The following is a 20,620-nucleotide window of genomic DNA, read 5'->3' as shown; positions in this document are numbered from 1 at the left end:
TTAGTTTAGTTAAAAAACTATTTTAAATGTTGAAACTGGCGTCATCTATGTAAGTTATCCGATATTTAGTATAGTCTAACATATCGATAGGTCTTCTTTTGAATGTCATGAGTTCTACTGTATCCAAAAAATATCTTTTGTAAAACTTTTTTCGGCGAATTGACGGCGGTTATGAAAAAACTATCGTTTTCAGATTCTGTCCCAGTATTTTAAACTCGTTAAGTCTTGAAAAATGCCTTGTGTATAGAGAATAAGGTCTAATTTTTATTATATTAGCCTATCCAATATGAACAATGATGCAGCAACCTCTGACGATACTCCAATTAATAATGAAATACCGAATTCCGCTGTTGATAATAATATGACAGATGCTTCAAAAGGGACTAAAAAACCTGGTAAAAGAGGTCCTAAAAAGAAGATTGGCGTTCCTGGCTTTGTTAATAAAACCTTTCTGTGTGAAGTTTGTGGTAAAGTATCCAAGAGCTATACCGTGCACTATGGACATAAGCAAACGCACCGTACGGACAAAATCTATACATGCTTAATTTGCAAAAAAACGTTTAATACTTGTAGAAAACTATGTCGCCACAGAATATTACATGTGGGAGTAAGCAGAAAGCCTAGGAACCGAAGAACAAAGCCATATAAATGTAGTTCCTGTGATAGGGCCTTCAGGGAACGTTCGGACTTAACAGCTCATGAGTTGAATATTCACACCACAGTAACTGATATAACACCTTCAATTATCTGTCATCATTGTAATAGAGTTTATCACCACCCATTTTTACTCTCCAGGCATATAAAAGCTACCCATTCTAAGAAACGTGGTGTTCGATGCCATTTATGCCACAATATTTATACACGTAATCAAACGTTGAAAAGCCATTTGAGAACGTATCACAAAGTTACCACTGAAGGTCCTTTAAAATATGATTGCAATTTATGTGACAAACAGTTTTCCTCTCAACAATCTCTTAATAGACACATAAAATTGCACAACAACGAAAAGCCTTTCAAATGCGCTACTTGTGGAAAGTGTTTTGCACAATCAGGAAATCTTAAAGCCCATGAAAATATTCACAAAAATGTAAAACCATTTGTTTGTGATCGCTGCGGGAAGGCCTTTAAACAGAAGAGTAATTTAAACACTCATAAGAAGAAGTGCTAATGAAAAATGTTGGGATAAATCAGAGATCAGGTACGGCATTTAATGTTAGTAAAGCTTTTTACTGTAAAACGGAAAAATAAAACAATGATTTGTAATATTGTGTTTATTATTTTTGAAAGGAAACCACACATTTTTTAGGTATTTTTTTACAAAACCTCCTAAACGCATATAGAAAAACGTGTAAAATGTTTGGTTAAGTCAAACCAGATCTTAAGCCTAACGAAAAACGACCTTTTTACGTCAAACTTAGTAAATCTACTGATTACAATCGATTTTTTACAGGTTTTTCTATAAGCGGTTGCAAGTGCCAACGCGTACGGGAAAGGTTTTACATACCATTGCCATTCCATGGCAGACATACTCGAACGTGTACGTCTGAGCAAACTTCGAGTCGCCTGCCGACCACTCCAGAAAAAACTAGATTCGTTAAAGACGAAGAAGTCGATAAGGCATCGTTCATTCATTCCCTTTAAAATACCCGATCGTCATTAAATGTAGTTGTATGTACAAAAGTAAATAGGCGCACTTTTGTAATAAAAATTTATTTGAAGTTTAATTTGCATTTTGGTGAGGTAATATTCGCAGCATTTTCTTGTTGGTTTAGAAATACGCAAAAATAAGCCTTGGCTCCTTTATTATCGTGCCAAAGGGCAGGCTCGTTTTTTATTGCGATTTAAATATGTCAGCAATTTTTTCCATATGAAGAAAGTCGCTGGTACTAAGACATTTTTATGTGAAATATGCGGGAAAGTATCAAGTAGCTATCAAGTTCATTACGGACACAAGCAGATACATCGCACAGACAAAGTTTATACCTGCTTAATTTGTGAGAAAACATTCAATACCTGTAGTAAACTATGTCGACATCGAAAAATACACGTTAAGGTTAAAAAGGAGAATCCCGATAGACCATTTCGCGATCCAGCAGAATGTCCACATAAGTGTGGTTCATGCGATAAAGCCTTCAGAAATCTAGATGCATTGAAAGCCCATGAACTGAATATTCACACTTCATTCAGTGAAACAACTGCTTTGATACCCTGTACACTCTGCAGCAGAAGGTATATTTAAATAAAAATTTATTTCTCAATTTGTTTAGCTAAGTTTTTGTTTTTCTATTAGCTTTTCCCATCCATTCTTGTTGCAGAGGCACTTGAAGGCATCTCACACTAAGGAACCTCACGTCCGTTGTCATTTATGCCCCAATGTTTACAGGTTTGAAGTTATTAACAATATTAAAATATTGGATTTTATTGATATTTTTTTTTGCTCACAGACGTAAAAGATCTCTGAACTATCATCTGAGAACTTTTCACAAGGTTGACACTAAAGAACCTCAGAAGTATCCGTGCACATTGTGTGATAAACAGTTTTCTTGTAAAGATGGACTTACTAGACACCTGAAACTGCACAACAACGAAAAACCGTTTAAATGCGCTACTTGTGGAAAATCCTTCGCCCAATCAGGAAATCTTAAGGCTCACGAAAATATTCACAAGAATTTGAAACCCTACGTTTGCAATCGTTGCGGGAAGGGTTTTAATCAAACCAGCAATTTAAACACTCACAAGAAAAAAAATTCTTGTTGATGATTAAAAGTAATTAAATCCAAATTCTCGTTGATGACAAGATATATTACCATAGATGAGTAAGACTACCACCGGCAAAGAGAAGCCGGGACCCAAAAAAGACTTTTTGTGCGAACAGTGTGGAAGAGTATTCAAGTCCTACTCTCAGCTGTACGAACACAGACAAAGACATAATCCAGACAACAAATATATTTGTTTACTTTGTGCTAAACCATTCAAAACTTGCAGTGGATTGAACAAACATAAAAGAACCCATGCTAAACTTAAAAAGCATCTTTGCAGCGTTTGTGGCAAGGCTTTTACTACAGCTAGTAATGCTAAAATTCACGAAGTAACCGTACACGAGAAATCCAAGAATAACGAGGCTGAATTTTCGTGCGCTTGTGGAATTTGCGGGAAAAAGTTCCCCCATCAGTATTCTGTTTCAAGGCACGTCAGGAGATACCACAGCAAGAGGAGGCAACTTGACAAGAAATATATTTGCAGCACTTGTGGAAAAGGCTTTGTGGACAAAAATGGATTGAGAATTCATCAAAGAATTCACAACAATGAAAAACCTTTCACTTGCACTGTTTGTGGGAAAAAATTCACGCAAAGTAATAACTTGAAAGATCATCAAAACACCCATTTGACAGACTCGAGCCAACGACCCTATACTTGCGATATATGCGGTAGAGGTTTCAATCAGAAATCAAACCTCAATACACACAAGAAAAGAAAAAATTGCCATTTTAGTGGTAAATCTAAAAACAATCCTCCCCCTCCTCCACCAACTGACATCAATTGCATTTTGCCTCATAACTTAGACCCAGAAAACTACTGACGATATGGATGATGACAGAGAAAAATTACACACGCCCCCCTTAATTCTTGATGATGATGAAGACGATCATTTGACCACCAGAAAATCAGAGTCTCTAAAAACGGATGAGAAAAATGATGCCCTTGATTATGAGCAGTTAACTGACGAATGTAACAGTATGAATGAAGATGGGGATAAAAATGACTCTCAGGGTTCACCTACTAATGTCAAAAATGATAAATCTGATGATAACTTGGATAAAGTTCCTGACAATACACCTGACGACATGGAAGAATTTCTCAAGCCTAGAAAGAAAAAGAAAGTCAAGAAGAAAGAGCTTTCCTTTTTATGCGACCTTTGTGGGAAGGTTTTAAGGTCACAAGGTGGCCACAATGAGCATATGGCGGTGCATAGAAATGAGAAGAGACATGTTTGTTTGATATGTGGAAAATGCTTCAACACTCAAAGTGCACTGTGGCTTCACCGTCAGTCTCATTTAGAAACTAGGAAATATGCGTGTAACAAATGTGACAAGGCATTTAAATTATTGAGTGAATTGAAGCGACACATTAAAACCCATTCGGGAATAAAACCTCACACTTGCTCCATTTGTGGAAGAGGATTTTCAAACAAAACTAATTTGAGGCTGCATGGAGATGTGCACAATCCTAAGAAGTATTCCTGCGAAGTTTGTAGTAAAACTTACCCTAGAATGAATTCACTCAAAAGGCATATGGAAAAACACAAAGATAAAGCAGTGAGACAAAAACACATTTGCGACCAATGTAACAAAGAATTTACCGAGAAGAATAGCTTGAGAAGGCACTTGAAAGCTCATTCTATGGAGAAGCCCCATCAATGTTCTACCTGCGGAAAAGCTTTTGCCCAAAGCAATAACCTCAAGGCGCATGAAAATATACATAGAGGAGATAAACCCTTTAAATGTCAGCGTTGTGGGAAAGGTTTTAACCAGAAATCAAACCTCAATTCTCACATGAAAAAAAATTCATGCGACAGTATGCGCAAAAAGAAGAATGGTGTAGGACTTATGTTACATGTAATGCCAGATTTCATGAATGGATAAAATAATTAGACAATAATTCGTAATTTTTATTTTTTTCTGAAATTGTTTTTTAAAATCATGTAGGCTAGAAATTGGATAGAATATGTGTATCAGATTTAATGTAAATGTCAAAAAGCAGCTTTTTTTGGTATATCGAATTTTCACTATTTGGTTTGTATGATTTGTAACCAATTTTTTTTCATTTCACTATAATGTACAAGGGTGCGTATTTGGTCACTTAAAATAAAATTTGTCAGTGATTATTGAATTATTGTGTTTAATTACGCAATAGGCGCTTAAATTAAACATCTTTAAAGAAATCGCTAAGAAGTAATATATCCAAGAGCCAGGACCTGCAATTTACTACTTATAGAAATAATAAATTTTTTACCTCTAAACTGAACTTCGTGTTTTTGCTAAGAGTTAATCTGTTAAAAAAGCTACCTGATTAAAAGGAAACAATTGTTACATACCGTACAGGAGGAAAGTTTCCATTATGCCCGCACTCTTAACTTTCAGGTCCTGGTTCTCGGAAATATTACTTCTTGGCGATTTCCTTGAAGATTTTTTATTTTTTTTTATTTATTTATTTATTTATACAAAGGGCTCCATAAGCCACATAGTGGGCTTTTCTTAGAGCATCGAAGGAATGAGTAATAAATCGAACATTGAAGCATAGATTCGTGATTTAAAAGGAGTCTAGGTGACGTGACGGCGCTAGTTAATCCGAAGTAGCGCCTATGATCTAGTGTCTGCTACAGTCCAATTAAAAAGTCTAAAGGAACTTTTTTTTTAAATAAACAAGTATCATTATTTATAAAGTAAAATTTACCAAATAACGATGAGGATTAACCAATAGCGTCTGCTTTAGCCGCCCCCTATCTAGGTTTCAATGGCGAACGAAGGCGGGGGGAGGGGGGGGGGGTTACCGATAGTTTTAGCATGGTTTTAGCTTGGAGGAATAAAACAAGTATACAGGAGTTGCGGAGAGCTGCGAAGTCGGTTTCGTTAGTGACCGTGAACTCGCGCGAGACGGAGGGGTTCAAACGCGACTAGCGCCAACTGCATACGGAATTTTCCAACTATTCTCATAATATATCATTGTTTTCGCGTCGTCTGGTTTGTTTTATTCCTCCAAACAAATACAAGTCATTTTTGAAAAAGGCGCAAAGAATTTAGAAATGTTTCAAAAGAAACCAGACGACGCGAAAACCATGATATAATATGATAATAGTTGCAAAATTCCGTATGCAGTTGGCACTAGTCGCGTTTGAACCCCTCCGTCTCACGCGAGTTCACGGTCACTGAGGAAATCGATTTCGCAGCTCTCCGCAACTCCTGTATACTTGTTTTATTCCTCCAAGGTTTTAGTTCGCGAATTGAAAATTAAAATGTGTTGTGCTAATTTCCCAACAAATGCGACGGACGGACTTGAAATGCTATTTCCAGTTTCGATCAACACTTTTGCTGGGATTTAAAGTAATAAGTTGGTAGTGATGTAGTTCTCGTACAGCACTGGAGGCCGCCAATTTAGTTTTTCGAGTTTGCTTTGCAGCACTGCAGTTATGATAGAAATTCAACGTTTGAAAATCCCATGCCCTAACCATAGATATAAGAAATGTATATAAAGGTCTAGATAAAGTTCGGGGCGTCTACCTAACATAAAATACGGAATTGACACCTAGCAGACACCGAGGAAGGCATGTGACCAAGAGCGCGAGCTCTCTTAGCATTTTAGTACTAAGTGCTTGACCTTTCTGCAGGCCGTAGTCTTTAGACACCATCTGTTGGTGACTTTTAGTATAATTTTTAAGCAGGAGACAATGGCTCTCGCGACGATAGCACGAGCTTTCTTACCGATAGATAGCGCCTTATAAGGATAGCCTGCAGAAATTACGCGTTTCTGCTAGCTGTCACCTCCGTATTCACTCCCTTTGAAATATTTTATCTAGACCTTTATATACATTTCCTATATCTATGCGCCCTAACCGAGGTTCTTACAAGCGGCACTATAGAAATCGATAGAAATAGAACGACGCCAATCTGCCACAATTCTGAAACTTGGAAAAGATATTATTTACGGTGCGGTGGAGTACCCGACGAAACAGAACTAAGCTATGGTCGTAACTACGGCGTAAAACATTAGAAACTGCTTTTAAACTTTAATAACATTACGGAAAAAATTATCTAACCCACTAAAAACTTTGTTTACTATTAATAATAACCAAAAAAGCCAGAGTTATCTAAAAATACGAGGAAAAACATAAATTACAAAGAAAACTAAAACAGATGGCGCTACCGGTGTCTTATATTTTTCGACTGCGTTTTTTAAATTTCCTTTAAGTTACTAAAATTTGACATAGGAAATGTGATTGAAATAAATATTATTTTATTGAAATTAACGTCAATGATACTACAATATGTGTTTAATCAAATGAATAGGAAAAGTGAATGAAATTAATATTATTTTAATATTATAAGGGTAATGATCAATTAATTTGGGTGGACGGACCTCCTATACAAGATGAAATATTGAAGATTGACAATTGCGTCTAAGACGCTTCGGTTGTGATATTTAAACCAGATTTAATTATATGTGACACTGTGGATCATACTCATACTGCCACCATTTATAATGCGGAAAAATATAATACACCGGTAGCGCCACCTGTTTTAGTTTTCTTTGTAATTTATGTTTTTCCTCGTAATTTTAGATAACTCTTGCGTTTTGGTTATTATTAATAGTAAACAAAGTTTTTAGTGGGTTTGATAATTTTTTCCTTAATGTTATTAAAGTTTAAAAGCAGTTTCTAATGTTTTACGCTGTAGCTACGTCCATAGCTTAATTCTGTTTCGTCGGGTACTCCACCGCACCGTAAATATTATTCTAAGTTTCAGAATTCTGGCAGATTGACGTCGTTTCAAACTCAAAATGTTGATAAAACATTTTTTTCATAAAATTTTATAGATATTATATTAAGATTTTCCCTCTTATATGAGGGTTTAATAAGTTTTATGTAAGGAAATATTGAAACATGAAAGGTTCCAAGTTGAACAAGTCCAAAATTAAGGTTTATCTTTGCGAACAATGCGGAAAAAAGTTTAATAGCTCATCAAATTTCTACGCTCACCAAAAAATTCATACAGTAAATATTAATTTCTTTAATATTACGTCAGTGGTGTAGTTCCAATAAGTTGACATTGTAATTCCCATTTCTCAGGGAGAAAAGAAATATTCATGTAAATATTGTCCTAAATCTTTCAAAGAATGCGGTCACTTGAAAGCTCACATTCGTACTCACACGAAAGAAAAGCCATTCATTTGTAAGGTAAAACTGTAAATGTTTGTCTTGCCAATGGAAAAGCAATTGTTTATTTTATTTGTAAACCTCAATAGATTTGTCACAAGGGCTTCTCGCAAAATGGCAGGCTCAAGCTACACACGCGAATTCATACCAACGAAACTCCGTATTCATGTGATGTATGTGGTAAATCCTTCCGAGAAATGGTACATCTAAAAAACCACGCAGCCACGCATACCAGCGGTGAAAAGGCTCATAAATGCCCTCAGTGTCCTAAAACTTTTATTGAAAAAAGTGCTCTTAAACGTCATATAAGAACCCACACTAAAGAAAAACCTTATTATTGCGGTGAATGTGGTAAGAGTTTCAGTGATGCTGGAAATTTTAAAAGACATTGCCGCGTCCACAGCAAAGAAAAACCCTTTAAATGTGACATTTGCGGGAAGAATTTCTCGCAAAACAATAACCGTAAAGCTCATTTAAAAGCCTGCCACTCTAATGAAAAACCTTACCCCTGCGACAATTGCCATAAAACATTTAGTCAGAAAAGTAATTTAAAAACCCATTTGAAAAAATGTGAAAAACCTTTTAAACTAAAAAGTCCCGCAATTCAGTCATCCATTCCTATCCTCATTCAAACTCCCAATCTTAGTGACAATCCGTGTATTGTGTCCTGCAATGATGATCTTAATGGTGAAATCTTAGACATGATTTTGCCATTGGAAAATGAACCCAGAATATATTTTGCGTTATGATAGGCCTACATTAAAAGTGAACTTTGTTTTGGTGAATAATGATCAAACAATTTTTATTGTAAATAGTTGTATATTTTTTTATTAATACCAGTATGTTTTGTTTATCAATTTCTTATAAAGACTTTTATGATCAAGCTGTGGGCTGAATCAGAAATTTTGTATCAATTTTACAATATTTTTCAGTAAACAATTCCATTTACAAAAAATGAAGAATCTAATGACTAGCTTTTTCCCATGGATGTTACAGTTAGTCCTATAGAAAAGTCGCCAACCTTCCCTTCTTTGGCCTATTTAGAAACTTTTATTAAAAAATACGCACAAAATATATTTCAATTAACCGACAAGCGACTTTTAAGAAAGATCAGATTTGTGAATGGTAGAATGTATTACAGCGACTAGTTGATTTTAAAACTAAGACTTCCCGAGATCAAAGTTCATTTACAAAACTATGCTATTGATATTGTTAATGTTATCTGTCTTATAAAATCGCTTGTTACGTTTCTATCCATTTTCCATACAGCTTTATAGTCCAATATTAATTCTTTAAACGCCAGGAAATCAGAAAAACTAAATAATAGTTCAAATACTTCTCCATCTAATTCAGATTGCCTTTTTCTGTAAAATTAAGATACTTTTTGTAAAACTATTTTGATATTGCAAAAAGTATCGTAAAATACTTCAGCTGGGATAGGAAAATATTCATTTCAAAATTTGGTATTCTTTCCATCAGTTTGGTTTCAATATACTTTTCTAACTTGCCAGTCTGAAATACAGGTCTATTACTATCAAAATATCATTTATATTAATATTTATTTTACATATTCTTTAAATATATCCATATATTCCAATTTATTTTCTTCCACATCCTCAAATTCATTGTAATACTCTTCAAAGAAATCATTTTGAGTATTTTTGAAATCACATTCTGCAAGAAAATACCAGACACCTTGAAATAATTCGATTAGTTAATACTCTTTATTATTTACCCATAATAATATCTTCGATGTGTCCCACTACATTATCGAAATCCGTATCTTTATTCGACCTAAATTTAAAAAAAAAGTTTAAATTCGATAAAAATATCGTCGCATTAACACCAAAAAGTAAATATTTTTACGTAGACTGAATATCATCTTTATCATCAATATCCGTCATTTTGGCCGACATAGTAATATACTTTTAGTGTCAATAAATTAAGTAGAAACCGCGAATTATTTGTTTAGAAATAACGCATCTTTAAGCACGGGGTTTGTTTTGATATCAGCCATTTTTTACCCGTCGTTGGAGACCAATGAAATAGCAGAGCGCGAAATTCAAGTTTAAAGAGATTATAAACAAGGTGCTCAAACTATTGGTATAAAGCTCCATATTTTATTATTAGATCACCTATTTTCATATTTTTACCACCAGGTTAATCAAATGCTGGGGTAACTGGCGCTAGTTACGTTAAAAATCTTTCGTATCGCGTCTTAGCGGGCGATTGTTCGTTTTAGAATATTCCTCTTTTTTAACTTGAACAATACATCCTAGTTGGAAGCCTATATTTATCGCGAATTTGTTATGGAGATCTCTATTGTCACGCAAATTTAATTACAGTTAACTATATCTAGACTAATCTTAAAATCTCCGACCTAAATATTTGTACGTGAACCCTTTCCAATGGATTTTCATTATGCTAACAGAGGAATGTGGTAGTCTTTATTGCTTAGCCTTGAGACATTATCTCGATATTAATGATGGTAACTCTTCTTTCCCGATTAGCAGCATCCTCTGGGCTCTGTCATATTGTTTGATTGGCTAGACGGGGGTGTTAGTATACTTCCAGTACCTTCCCCCAACTCCTATTGTTTCAATTTTGAAGTTCGGGAAACTTTTCGGGTTACAAATGATCTTGCTCTGGTTTCAGGGGTACGTCAAAAATTAGCTTAATACAAAAGGGAAGGGAAGGGACTAAATCTTGTCTACCCTGGTCTATTTAAGCTTCCTAATTAGTCAAAATCAACGTCTTAACGTTTTTGAAAAATTACTATTTCTACATTGCGTAGCGGTAGTAAAAAAACTCAATTAGTTTTAAAATCTCAATTTGTAGCTGCGAGTATCCGCCCATGTTCTTTTTTTTTTATAAATTAACCTCAAAAAGTCAACCAAAAACTCTTAAATACATTTGCGAAAACACGCGAGAACTTTCGCCTAACCCAGTAACTTTTAAATCGTCCGCTTTCGTTTCTATACTTAAATAAAAGGTTAAAGGATTGCTAACGCTTATAAGGGGGGAGGGAACCACAAGAGATGGTTTTCTTTTGTAAATCGTAGTGCGTGTTATCCCTCCTGAACTTTCTCCCCCGTTTTTCACGAAGCCAGCAGCACCTCGTTCCGTAGGTTTTCTTTATCCGTTGCCTCTCCTCTTTGATATCGTTCTCTCTATCCCCTTCGTCTTTCGCGTCATTTAAACACGAGGAATAATCACGCTCGTTGCACCTGCCGCTCATGGCTGAATTTCGCCGATTGGCCTGACTTATCTGTGCAGTTCCTGGTTGGACGGTACACTATGGTATGTACCTTTTTCTTGACTAGGGATTTTTAGACTTGGTTAATGCAGGTTTGCTTGGATTTCTAGGATAGATAATACTTGACGTAGCACTATTTTATTATTGTCAGGTTTATGGGAATGATTTTGTGTCGTGTTTTGTTATTTCAAAGTAGTGTTGTACATTATTTGTGTAGACTTTGTTTTAGCCTTGTCTCGGTCCCAAAACTTTTGGCATGTTCCGACCCCGGGACCCTAGGCTTAGCCTACTCACAAATCAGTTTATTGGTTAATTTACCACTGTGGACCATACTGCTAATGTTCTTAGCTTGAAATATGTATCTTCGTGGGAACTAATTGATTTTTCATCAGAAAAAACTGTGCAATTTAAAATACCCTATTTTGTGAGTTTACTAAACTATTGCAGGGATAAATTGTGCTTTAATTCAGTGCATTTACTTACGCGGCGTAGTTTTAAAATTTTTGACAATACACGTTGTAAATTTTAAGCCTTGTTACGGTTTATACTAGTGTTATTTAGGTCGGTAAATTTTAATTTCAGATACCCCTCACCCAGCAATCAGATATAAAACTATCTGATGCATTGGCCCAAGGAACCGATCTGAAATCTGAATTGATATCAATAGATTCGGTTTGTTGAATTAGAAATAAACATTAATTAAAATTTCGAAAAGATTTTAATGTATAAAAAAAGTTAAGCATCTGAAATCTGCTCACATTTGTCTGTGATTCAGATTCAGATAAGTTTCAGCCATCTGGTTTTCATTTTGACCAGGATCAACTTATCTATTAATATCTTATCATAAATCTTATGATATTACTGAGGAAATAGTTAAGTCTATAATATAGTTCCATAAGTTTGTCACTTTGGGGAATATTTTACTGATCTAGTAAGGGAGTGACGTCATCACAAGAAGAAAATCACCCCCTAGTGTGGCACTGTCAAAGGCTACGTGTGACGCGTTAGCAAGCGGACGCGAAAATTCGACGAAGCCCGTAATGCAGTCTGTCTTGTGAATAGCTCTCAGTAAACTTTTGCATGTGAAGAATATTAAGTGTCACACTTATGCAATAATATTATACACTTATGGTAATATTAATTAATACAAATTTATATAATTAATATTAGTAGTATCAAAACGGATATTTATCTCAAGATTAATCTGGCTTTCATCGAATGCAGGTTGAAATTTCCGGGTTTGCTTTCGATCGGTGTGGAGAATCAGTCGGAAGTCTAACGTTATTATTTTTGCGTCATGACAAGGCTAAAATGTTCGATACAATTATAACAAGGAATTACCCGGGCTGTAACGGCGCTCGCGTAGAGCGCGTCGATGGAATCCGTGGTCAAGAAACTCTTAATTCAAACCCCGTTTTATGCGCGCTGAATATTAAATCCGAGGCGCTATCATGTCATCATCTAGCCCAGCCTCCAATGCCCTTCATCCCGAAATTCCCAAATCGAGTTTTTTTTCTATATTTTGTTAAAATATTTAAATGGGCATTTATATCGAACCCCCGTTGTTTCGAATATAAATATCACAATATTTCGCTATATTTCAAAGGTTTGATGACTGAGGATAAATTTAATGGGTTAGAGTGGAAGAAGCTTAAAGCGAATGCCACCAGATGGCATTCTTCAACACCGCGATTGAATGTAGATCTTTGTTAACTTATCGTCTTACAGGGAGTATGAATAGGGACTTGGCTGAATGACGTATACAATACGTCACCCATGTTTTTTCCAATTGGCTGCCAAGTCTCTAACAATATTTGTTTCAATAAAATGAATAAAAAGTACAAAATAGAATATGTTGATCTTACGTCACAAGACCCAGCTTTATTAGTATATTCTTGGATAAATAATAGTAGCTCCTACATGGATATATCACTCTATAGTTCCGCGTGCATTTGCTAAGTGTTTGTTACGGGTTATGGCTTGTAGAAGGCTACGTGTTACGGGAGTTTCGGAATTTCTCCGCTAACGTCACCGAAGCGGCGCTGCTGTCGCAAAAGCCATTTGCTGGTCAGGTTTTTTTCAAGTGATATATCCAGATAGTAACTACTATTATTAATCCAAGGTATATTCTTTACACGCGCTAGAAAAACCTATATTCCTCTGGCGACTTTAGCGCGCGTTCGTAGACTTCTTACAATTAAGAGACTGTGACGTAAGAGACACATTAAAACAAGCAGACCACGGTACTTTATAAAATAATCTATTGTAACCATACGTTTCCGGGGGGTGCACGGGATCCCTTACACCCCTCCTACTACGCCACTGGTCATGGTCGCTATTTTTGGCGTATTATTTTCTTCGAAAAATTTTATGGGTGACTTTCAATTACGTCATACTACTACCACTCAAAACTACGATGGAATTTTCCCCCCTAAGTTTGCGTAACGAGTTGTTTAGAGAAATATTCTTTTAAAGGGAGTATAAAATTAAATTTTAATGGTGGATTAACGATCTTTACATTACCGCCACCAGGTGTAATACAAGCTATACTCAGTTGCAGGTTAAGAAAGTAAAAATATCTAGTACATTTGGTGGGAAGATACTAGCACGAATTGTTATAGCTTATTTTTAGAACTATGCTTCTAAACAATCATCAAATCGCGCGTTTATGTACGTCAACGTGGTAATCTCGTCATTACCCGTTCTATACTTACCCTGGACTCGCCAAACGGAATATTTTTAGGTATGCCACACTTGTAGTACTAAAAATAAATTATTACAACCGTTTTTAAATCTAATCTTTGTTAATAAATTTATGATCACTTTGAAATATAACGCAATAGACGTTATTTTCCAAAATTATATCACGCGCGTGGGTATACTTAGAAATTGAACCGTAAACAGGCCAAATTCGAGATTCCCGCCGCCGATTTACCGGATAGTCGTGCTAGTACCTTTCCGCCAAATGTACTAGATATTTTGCCTTTCTTAACCTGCAACTGACAAGGAGTCGACCCGAGGTGTAACACACCGATTTGGTTCAAACTCGGGGGTTTGGTAGACCTTCATGTTACTTGAAACACCCTAAAGGGAAATGTCTTCATAGACAACCGTTTTACCATGGCAACCAAAAATGTTTTTGAAAACACAAAATGGAAATTTTCCCGTTGAATATAATATGGGAATCTGACCAATTTTAAGGGTACCCCCTGTAACAATTTTAATTAATTTCGAACTTTTTCATTATTTTTTTATTTATATTTTCTATTTTAAGCATTTTCAAAAATTTTAATGTTATTTTCAATGGGAAAATTTCCATTTTGTGTTGTCAAAAACATTTTTGGTTGGCATGGCAAAACGGTTGCCTATGGAGACATTTCCCTTCGGGGTTTATCAAGTTACATGAAGGTCTATCGAACCCCCGAGTTTGAACCAAATCGGTGTGTTACACCTTGGGTCGTCTCCTTGTGAGTATAGGGGTGATTGGCGCTAGTTGCGTTAAAATTGCCATTTTGCCCAAATTGAACGTGAAAGCTCCAGCTTCTCAACGAAACTACGCGGCAAATCGACTTTAGCGTCGCAAAGTTTGTCCACATTGAACTAAAATTAACCGTGATTTTCTAGGCCTCCATGTACAGTTGGTTACCATGGTAACCATACAGGTTAATTGTTTCGGAGTCCCGGTGGGAAGTGGATAAACGCTATGGACTACGCGCGAGGCAATGATTTTGATTCCAGGGTACGAGGTTTATATTATCTTTGGCTGAACTAAATCTTGATTACGCAATAACGATGAAATGTTTTGCTAAAGTTTATACCATAAGTGTATAATAGTGTTACATAAGTATGACACTTCATATTCTTCACATGCAAATGTTTTACTGAGAGCTATTCACAAGACAGACTGCATTCGTCGTCGTTTTGCGTCCGCTTGCTAACGCGTCACACGTAGCCTTTGACAGCGCCTCGCTAGGGGGAGATTTTCTTCTTGTGATGACGTCAGTCCGTTACTAGCTCTCAGTAAAATATTCCCCAATGTGACAAACTTATAGAATAATATTATAAATTAACGTGGCCTACGTGTAGCTACTACGTCACAACTTTAACTTTGTTAACATTACGAGCGCGCGCTCAGGGCGCGAGAAACCTCGAATTATCACGTGCGCGTGCAAACCACGCGTGCCAAAACTATACTAATAAAGCTATGACATCGTGACGTAAGAGCAACATGAAAACAAGTTCGACAAGCGTAGCTGAATTTATAAAACGAACTATTCAATAAAAAGGGGGGTACATAATTAATTTATTTAGGCCCCGTTTTTCGCGCATGCGCAGATATAGTTTTGCATTTACTTGCCGCTAGAGCGCCATAATTTAACGTTTTTTATCAAATTGACGCGAACTCATCCATCTGATGAACGTATAAGATTTGAGTTGAGTAAGATGCTTATATCTTTTAATATTATTATAAGTAACATAATAACAATAAGTGTAACAATTAACATGATTTACAACCAATCTGATTTTCATAGCTATTGCGTAATCAAGATGTTTTCTCAGCACAGAGCCCTCTAGTGTCTAAAATACGCGAGACTTCCGCTAACCCGAAATATCTGGTTTCCGATAGATAGGCGAAATATTCGACTAAAATGATAAAAATTAAAAAAAGTTTTTCTCGGCGCCACGAGCTCATGTTTTTTTTGACTCCAGAACGTGCTTTCCGATATTAGGCTTACATTTTTATCAAAACGTAGTCATCCAAAAAGGTTCGGTTAGAAAATTAGCAATAAAGCAATAGGAAGTGTCATACTTATGGTTATTATGTTACTTATGATATTATTAATCGGTTATTTCGACGGTGGGCTCGGGCTTAATCGCTTTTATCTTTACCTCGCTTCACCTGGCATTCAGCTCGCCTCCTAATTTCCCTTTTTTGTTTTAACTGGCAACGTTTTGTTGCGAGGTGCTTCAACACTATGGGGTACGTAACCCGTTATCTATATTGATAAACAAACATTTCTATTTGGCCTATTTTCTCGGGAAATCTTTAACAGTTTCACTAGCGACCCGCAGATCCTATGAAGCTTTTTCTAAAACACCCTCATTTTCAAACATATTTTTTTTTAGAAAATTCGATTCATAATTTAATTTTTTTTGGACAGATTCAGCGTCAACTGCGCAAAGATCAGGTCGGAATAAATTTGCATATTTGAAAGTTTTCTACGGATTGTGTTCGTAATCAGGAATTACGCGCGTTTTTTTCTCGAGTTTCAAGGGTGAAGTATGTAAATACAAGAAACGCGAAGAATTCCGTAATTACGGACTTTTTTTCTGGTTGGAAGTGAAATAATCGTGATTGGAAAAAATCCGCGAAGGAATACCAGAAGAAGAACTTTTGTTTTCGATGTTCAAAACTCGGCGAAGATTGAAGTCACGACGAGCCCCGCCATGGATAAAAGAGGTTCAACCTTTTGGAACAATCTCGTCAAGAAGGTCAACAAAATCAAACCCGTGAGTTAATACGTGTTTTTTTGTTTCTAGTTTTTTTTTCTTTTACACGTGAATGTAAGCTTACATAACAGTGACATTGTGGAGGGATGGGTTGTAATGTAGATATTTTTTAATGTAATAAATAACTTCTCAAGGTATTATTTTAAATGTCAGGTGACGTATGGAGTTTCTGTCCTACTTGGGACGGTAGGTGGAAAACTAGGAATCTAATAAATACGTTCTTAATTAAACCTTTCTTACTAAATAATTTAAAAGATTCCGGATTTTTGTTTAATCGAGGTGGCTCTAAAATTAATGTTTTTGTACGCTTTTATTTTTCCAGTATTTTGGATGGGTTTTAATAACGTAAATTAGACCTCTGTGTTGTGATATTTTGAAGAGGCTAAAATCGTAGTTAAATCGGACATGGCGTATAGTCGTTCCTGTAGGATGGGCCCCGATTTTGATTATAGGGTGATACCGGTTCACGAATCGTAACTCGGAGAATAAAAACTACCTAATTGAACTACTTCAGCTTCCCTGTCTATCTAGTCAACTTATGGGTTGTCAGATTCGACTTTTTCGAACCCCCGAGGCCCTTATCTCGAGACCCTCCCTTACCCGCATTAAAGGGTGGAAAAGTACTAATATCTTAATTTATATCATTAGTTCTTCTTTTACGATCTGACCGACCACCAACGAATTAGTATTGCTAGAAATTATATTAATATTTATAGAGAATCACGTCGCCGTTCTTAATACGCGTAACCAATGTTGTCTAGCGATGGACGTTATTACCCTAGGCTAACTTTCCACTGTCTCTTAAATTGTAACGCTGTATAGTAATGACACACTCTGTGGCGTCACAGAACGTCACGTAAAAATGTTGCATCCAAAATGGCAGGCATGGATATTGTAGGGGAACCGTAGAAAATTAGTATTTCCAGTTATTTCAAGTTAAGGTTTTATTTTAAGAAAACCACTTTTGCGGTAGCATCCAAATTAATTTCCGTTTTGATGGTTCTTGGAACGAAGTCTGGTTGTTGGGAAATGTTTTAAAGTTTTAAGAGTGGTTTTTTATTTTTCGTCCTCGTGACGCGTTTTTCGTTTCGTGTCGTAGAGGGGGCTGAATTCGTGACTTCTACTGGGACCATACGATACGTTTAGCTATATAAAGACTGGCTGATGATTATAAGTGTCTTGTTTTACTTTTGAGCCCGTGTTTCTTGGTCTCGGGTTCGATTGGAAATTTTTTAATTTTAGATGATTAGATCACGAATTGCTAATTGTAAATTATCCGGTCTTCATTTACTTAAAATTCTATCTAATTTAACATTGTTGATTGGTGGTTTTACCGACGTCCGATAGATGTCGTCATATATAACAGGGTTGCCACGGTACCCGAAATTCCCCTAAAAGTCAGGGAATTTGAATATGGGTCTAAAAATCTGGGAATAGTCAGGGAATTTTAAGAATTAGTCTAAAAATCAGAGTTTAATTTCGGTTGCAAAAAGGAAACCTTTACTAAAATTTCGGGTAAACAATTACAAAATTTTGCTACGAAATAAGTCAGGGAAAATCTCCGAGATAGTCAGCGAAAACCTGGAAAAGTCGGGGAATTTGAATGAGAAAAAACTGGCAACCTTTTATAAGGGTGGAGTTTAAATTTGCATTTGCTTGTAATATTTAGTTCATCCAACTGATTGTTAGATTACAGTTGCGTTATCTGAAATGAGGAAATAATTAAGAGTTCAAATATTCTGCATTTACGTTCGGATGTTAGCAGATCAGTTGATATTGGTCAGAATACAAACCAAATAGCTTATGCCCGAAATGAATTCATAGTTTTAATTGATTTCCACAAAATTATATCCATAATAAACGTGTAAATCAGATAGCTGTTGAGCAAACTAAATCTAGTGATAACGAATCAGTTAAGGTAAGTTATTTGGAATAATATATTAGATACAGTTTGAAATCAGATGATGCTGTATTTAAGTCGAGGGGTCGGACATTTACCAAAATCCCGTACACTTTGTCTAAAATCGCAAAATCTTTTAACTCTCGCTATGGTAAATTAACATTGAAATCCCAAAATCACTTCAAAAAGTAATGATAAAATCGTCAAAATCTCCACGAAATCCCGAAATCCCGTACAAAATAATGGCAAGTGTCCGACCCCTCGATTTAAGTGACTGTTAGCAACAATGCATTAGGGAATATGGGACAATAACGTTAGCCTATAGTAGCACCCTGGCATACTTCGTAGCGTAATTTCGTTTGCTTTGTAATCGCAAAACGTAATCAGAGATGGCGCTAGTCTGTTAGGAAAAATCGTAGGCCATGGTGGGGGTTAGAATTTTTACAGTCCCTTACTCTCAGGTACCTGAATTCGTTATTGCTATTAGGGCGGCGTCATTAAGGGCAGTGTCACTCCTTGGACCATACCAGATCAAAAAAGAACATTAATCCTTACTAATGTTACTTATAATTTGTTATATCTTTCGGGCTATTACGGATAAAGACGATATAACACTAGTATAGTTCGACGTATAATAATAGTAATTTTATTATTAATCTTATGCATTAATTTGTTTGCAAAAATGAAATAGTAAAAAAATTGTTTGAATTAAAAATTAACGGGAACTAATGAGAATAACTATAATAAATTTAACAGTTTCAAAAGTGATTAACAAATTTATTATTATAAAAGTGTCTCCATTCCGATTTTAGGGATACTAAAATGAGCCTTCCAAAAAATTTAAAAAAAATTCCAAATCTTTGCTGACTGATTTGGGTAAACATACCCCGAAATGTAGCACCCTTAAAGTATTAATTTATTCTTTATAACACGTTTGTGAAGCCGACCATCGATGGTACAACGACTGCGTGATTTTATCCTTTGAAAATAAATAGTTGGCCCACAAAGTACCCCGCTTCGCTGTCCTAGATTGATATCTATCGCTCATCATCTTTTCTGGAAAATTTTCGTATTAATTTTCAAACCACCCCCAAGAATGTGTTTATATACAGGGTGTTTCAAAAGGTTATCCCAAAATTTTAAAGAGTTGTAGGAGGAGAGTTGAGAAGTATGCCTGTTTTTTCCCATTTTCCTACGATGAGTTAAAAGAGCGCCAGAGAGCTTCGAAGTGTGGCCTACTAGCCCCTGGAAGTAGGCTGCAACAAGCGCAAAGCCAAGCAGCAGGTAAAAGCGAACATTAAGGTTTGGGTTCGTGTGATAGGTAAAAAAGGACTTGGTAAACAAATCGAGGTAACCAGCGTAAAAAAGTAAACTTAAACAGTATATAAAGTCCCTGCTGCTTGGTTTTGCGCTTGTTGCAGCCTACTTCCAGGGGCTAGTAGGGCACACTTTGAAGCTCTCTGGCGCTCTTTTAGCTCATCGTAGAAAAATGGGACAAAAACAGGCATACTTCTCAACTTACCCCCTACAACTACTTAAAAAATTTTCATAACCTTTTGAAACACCCTGTATGTTAAGGAGAATTACTATGTTGAGTAGAAATACGTCCATTCTGGCTACCAGCATTTCATTGTGAATCCAACGGGTTCGTCGAGTCAATAAGAGTTTAATAAGAAAAAACTTATTTTTATCCATACTTCCATAAAAAAAGTAAAGATAAAAACTCGTTGAACGGTGTACCTACCTTTAATTTTAACTTAAGATAATTGAGTATTTTTCTCCTCCTTTGATTCGAAATTGGGAAAGACGGGGTCACGACCCTGGCTGCTCTTTCACGGCTTGTTTTCTTCTTACATCTTTAAAAAGATCTTTTTAAACTTACCTTTATTTGTTTATAATGCGGGCATTCGGGGTTACCAAAAAAACTCGTTCGGATATACGTCGGGTTTATTCAAAGAGTTTATATTCCTTTTTGGGTGGATTAAAAAAATGACTGTGGGAACTTTCAAAAGATTACAAATAT

At 35.8% G+C, this 20,620-nt stretch overlaps 6 protein-coding genes across 9 annotated transcripts in view; 5 read left to right on the top strand and 1 right to left on the bottom strand.

Annotated features, from left to right (window-relative positions):
• Positions 1 to 231: 231 nt before the first annotated feature.
• Positions 232 to 1,234, top strand: LOC149927314 (zinc finger Y-chromosomal protein 1-like). Its single transcript, XM_090158665.1, has one exon. It carries the CDS (start codon positions 287 to 289, stop codon positions 1,166 to 1,168), a length of 882 nt encoding a protein of 293 aa, XP_090014791.1. The 5' UTR covers positions 232 to 286; the 3' UTR covers positions 1,169 to 1,234.
• Positions 1,235 to 1,414: 180 nt separating this feature from the next.
• Positions 1,415 to 2,757, top strand: LOC149927313 (zinc finger and BTB domain-containing protein 41-like). The gene is made up of 3 exons (XM_090158157.1): positions 1,415 to 2,229; positions 2,291 to 2,383; positions 2,445 to 2,757. The coding sequence occupies exons 1-3, from the start codon at positions 1,868 to 1,870 to the stop codon at positions 2,755 to 2,757; spliced, it is 768 nt and encodes a 255-aa protein (XP_090014283.1). The 5' UTR covers positions 1,415 to 1,867.
• Positions 2,758 to 2,812: 55 nt separating this feature from the next.
• On the top strand, positions 2,813 to 3,580 carry LOC149927312 (uncharacterized). The gene has a single exon (XM_090158158.1). It carries the CDS (start codon positions 2,813 to 2,815, stop codon positions 3,578 to 3,580), a length of 768 nt encoding a protein of 255 aa, XP_090014284.1.
• Positions 3,581 to 3,584: 4 nt separating this feature from the next.
• On the top strand, positions 3,585 to 8,850 carry LOC149927311 (uncharacterized). The gene is made up of 4 exons (XM_090157841.1): positions 3,585 to 4,641; positions 7,665 to 7,768; positions 7,844 to 7,951; positions 8,020 to 8,850. The coding sequence occupies exons 1-4, from the start codon at positions 3,585 to 3,587 to the stop codon at positions 8,677 to 8,679; spliced, it is 1,929 nt and encodes a 642-aa protein (XP_090013967.1). The 3' UTR covers positions 8,680 to 8,850.
• Positions 8,746 to 10,197, bottom strand: LOC149927310 (ADP-ribosylation factor-like protein 2-binding protein). Of its 3 annotated transcripts, none has more exons than XM_090158161.1 (6): positions 10,066 to 10,197; positions 9,666 to 9,724; positions 9,498 to 9,625; positions 9,357 to 9,442; positions 9,198 to 9,294; positions 8,746 to 8,966 (listed from the first exon to the last, which is right to left on the bottom strand). In XM_090158161.1, exons 2-6 carry the CDS (start codon positions 9,667 to 9,669, stop codon positions 8,901 to 8,903), a joined length of 381 nt encoding a protein of 126 aa, XP_090014287.1. In that variant the 5' UTR covers positions 9,670 to 9,724; positions 10,066 to 10,197; the 3' UTR covers positions 8,746 to 8,900. The 3 variants fall into 3 exon arrangements, with proteins under 3 accessions (XP_090014287.1, XP_090014285.1, XP_090014286.1); XM_090158159.1 differs by lacking the exon at positions 10,066 to 10,197 and adding an exon at positions 9,797 to 10,014; XM_090158160.1 differs by lacking the exon at positions 10,066 to 10,197 and adding an exon at positions 9,797 to 10,014 and having other exon boundaries at positions 9,498 to 9,604.
• A 714-nt stretch (positions 10,198 to 10,911) lies between these two features.
• Positions 10,912 to 20,620, top strand: part of LOC149927309 (uncharacterized) — a 211,836-nt gene continuing 202,127 nt past the window's right edge. For both annotated transcript variants that reach the window (XM_090159308.1, XM_090159306.1), the window contains exons 1-2: positions 10,912 to 11,230; positions 16,349 to 16,697. In XM_090159308.1, coding sequence (XP_090015434.1) covers positions 16,635 to 16,697 — 63 coding nt within the window. In that variant the 5' untranslated portion in view covers positions 10,912 to 11,230; positions 16,349 to 16,634. The remainder of the gene's footprint in view (positions 11,231 to 16,348; positions 16,698 to 20,620) is intronic.

The sequence above is a fragment of the Leiobunum rupestre genome, chromosome 9 (assembly GCF_980474605.1).
Source record: "Leiobunum rupestre chromosome 9, qqLeiRupe1.1.hap1, whole genome shotgun sequence".
NCBI classification, from domain to species: domain Eukaryota; kingdom Metazoa; phylum Arthropoda; class Arachnida; order Opiliones; family Sclerosomatidae; genus Leiobunum; species Leiobunum rupestre.
Note: the sequence above shows the minus strand (reverse complement) of the source record. Positions and strands in the feature narration are given on the sequence as shown.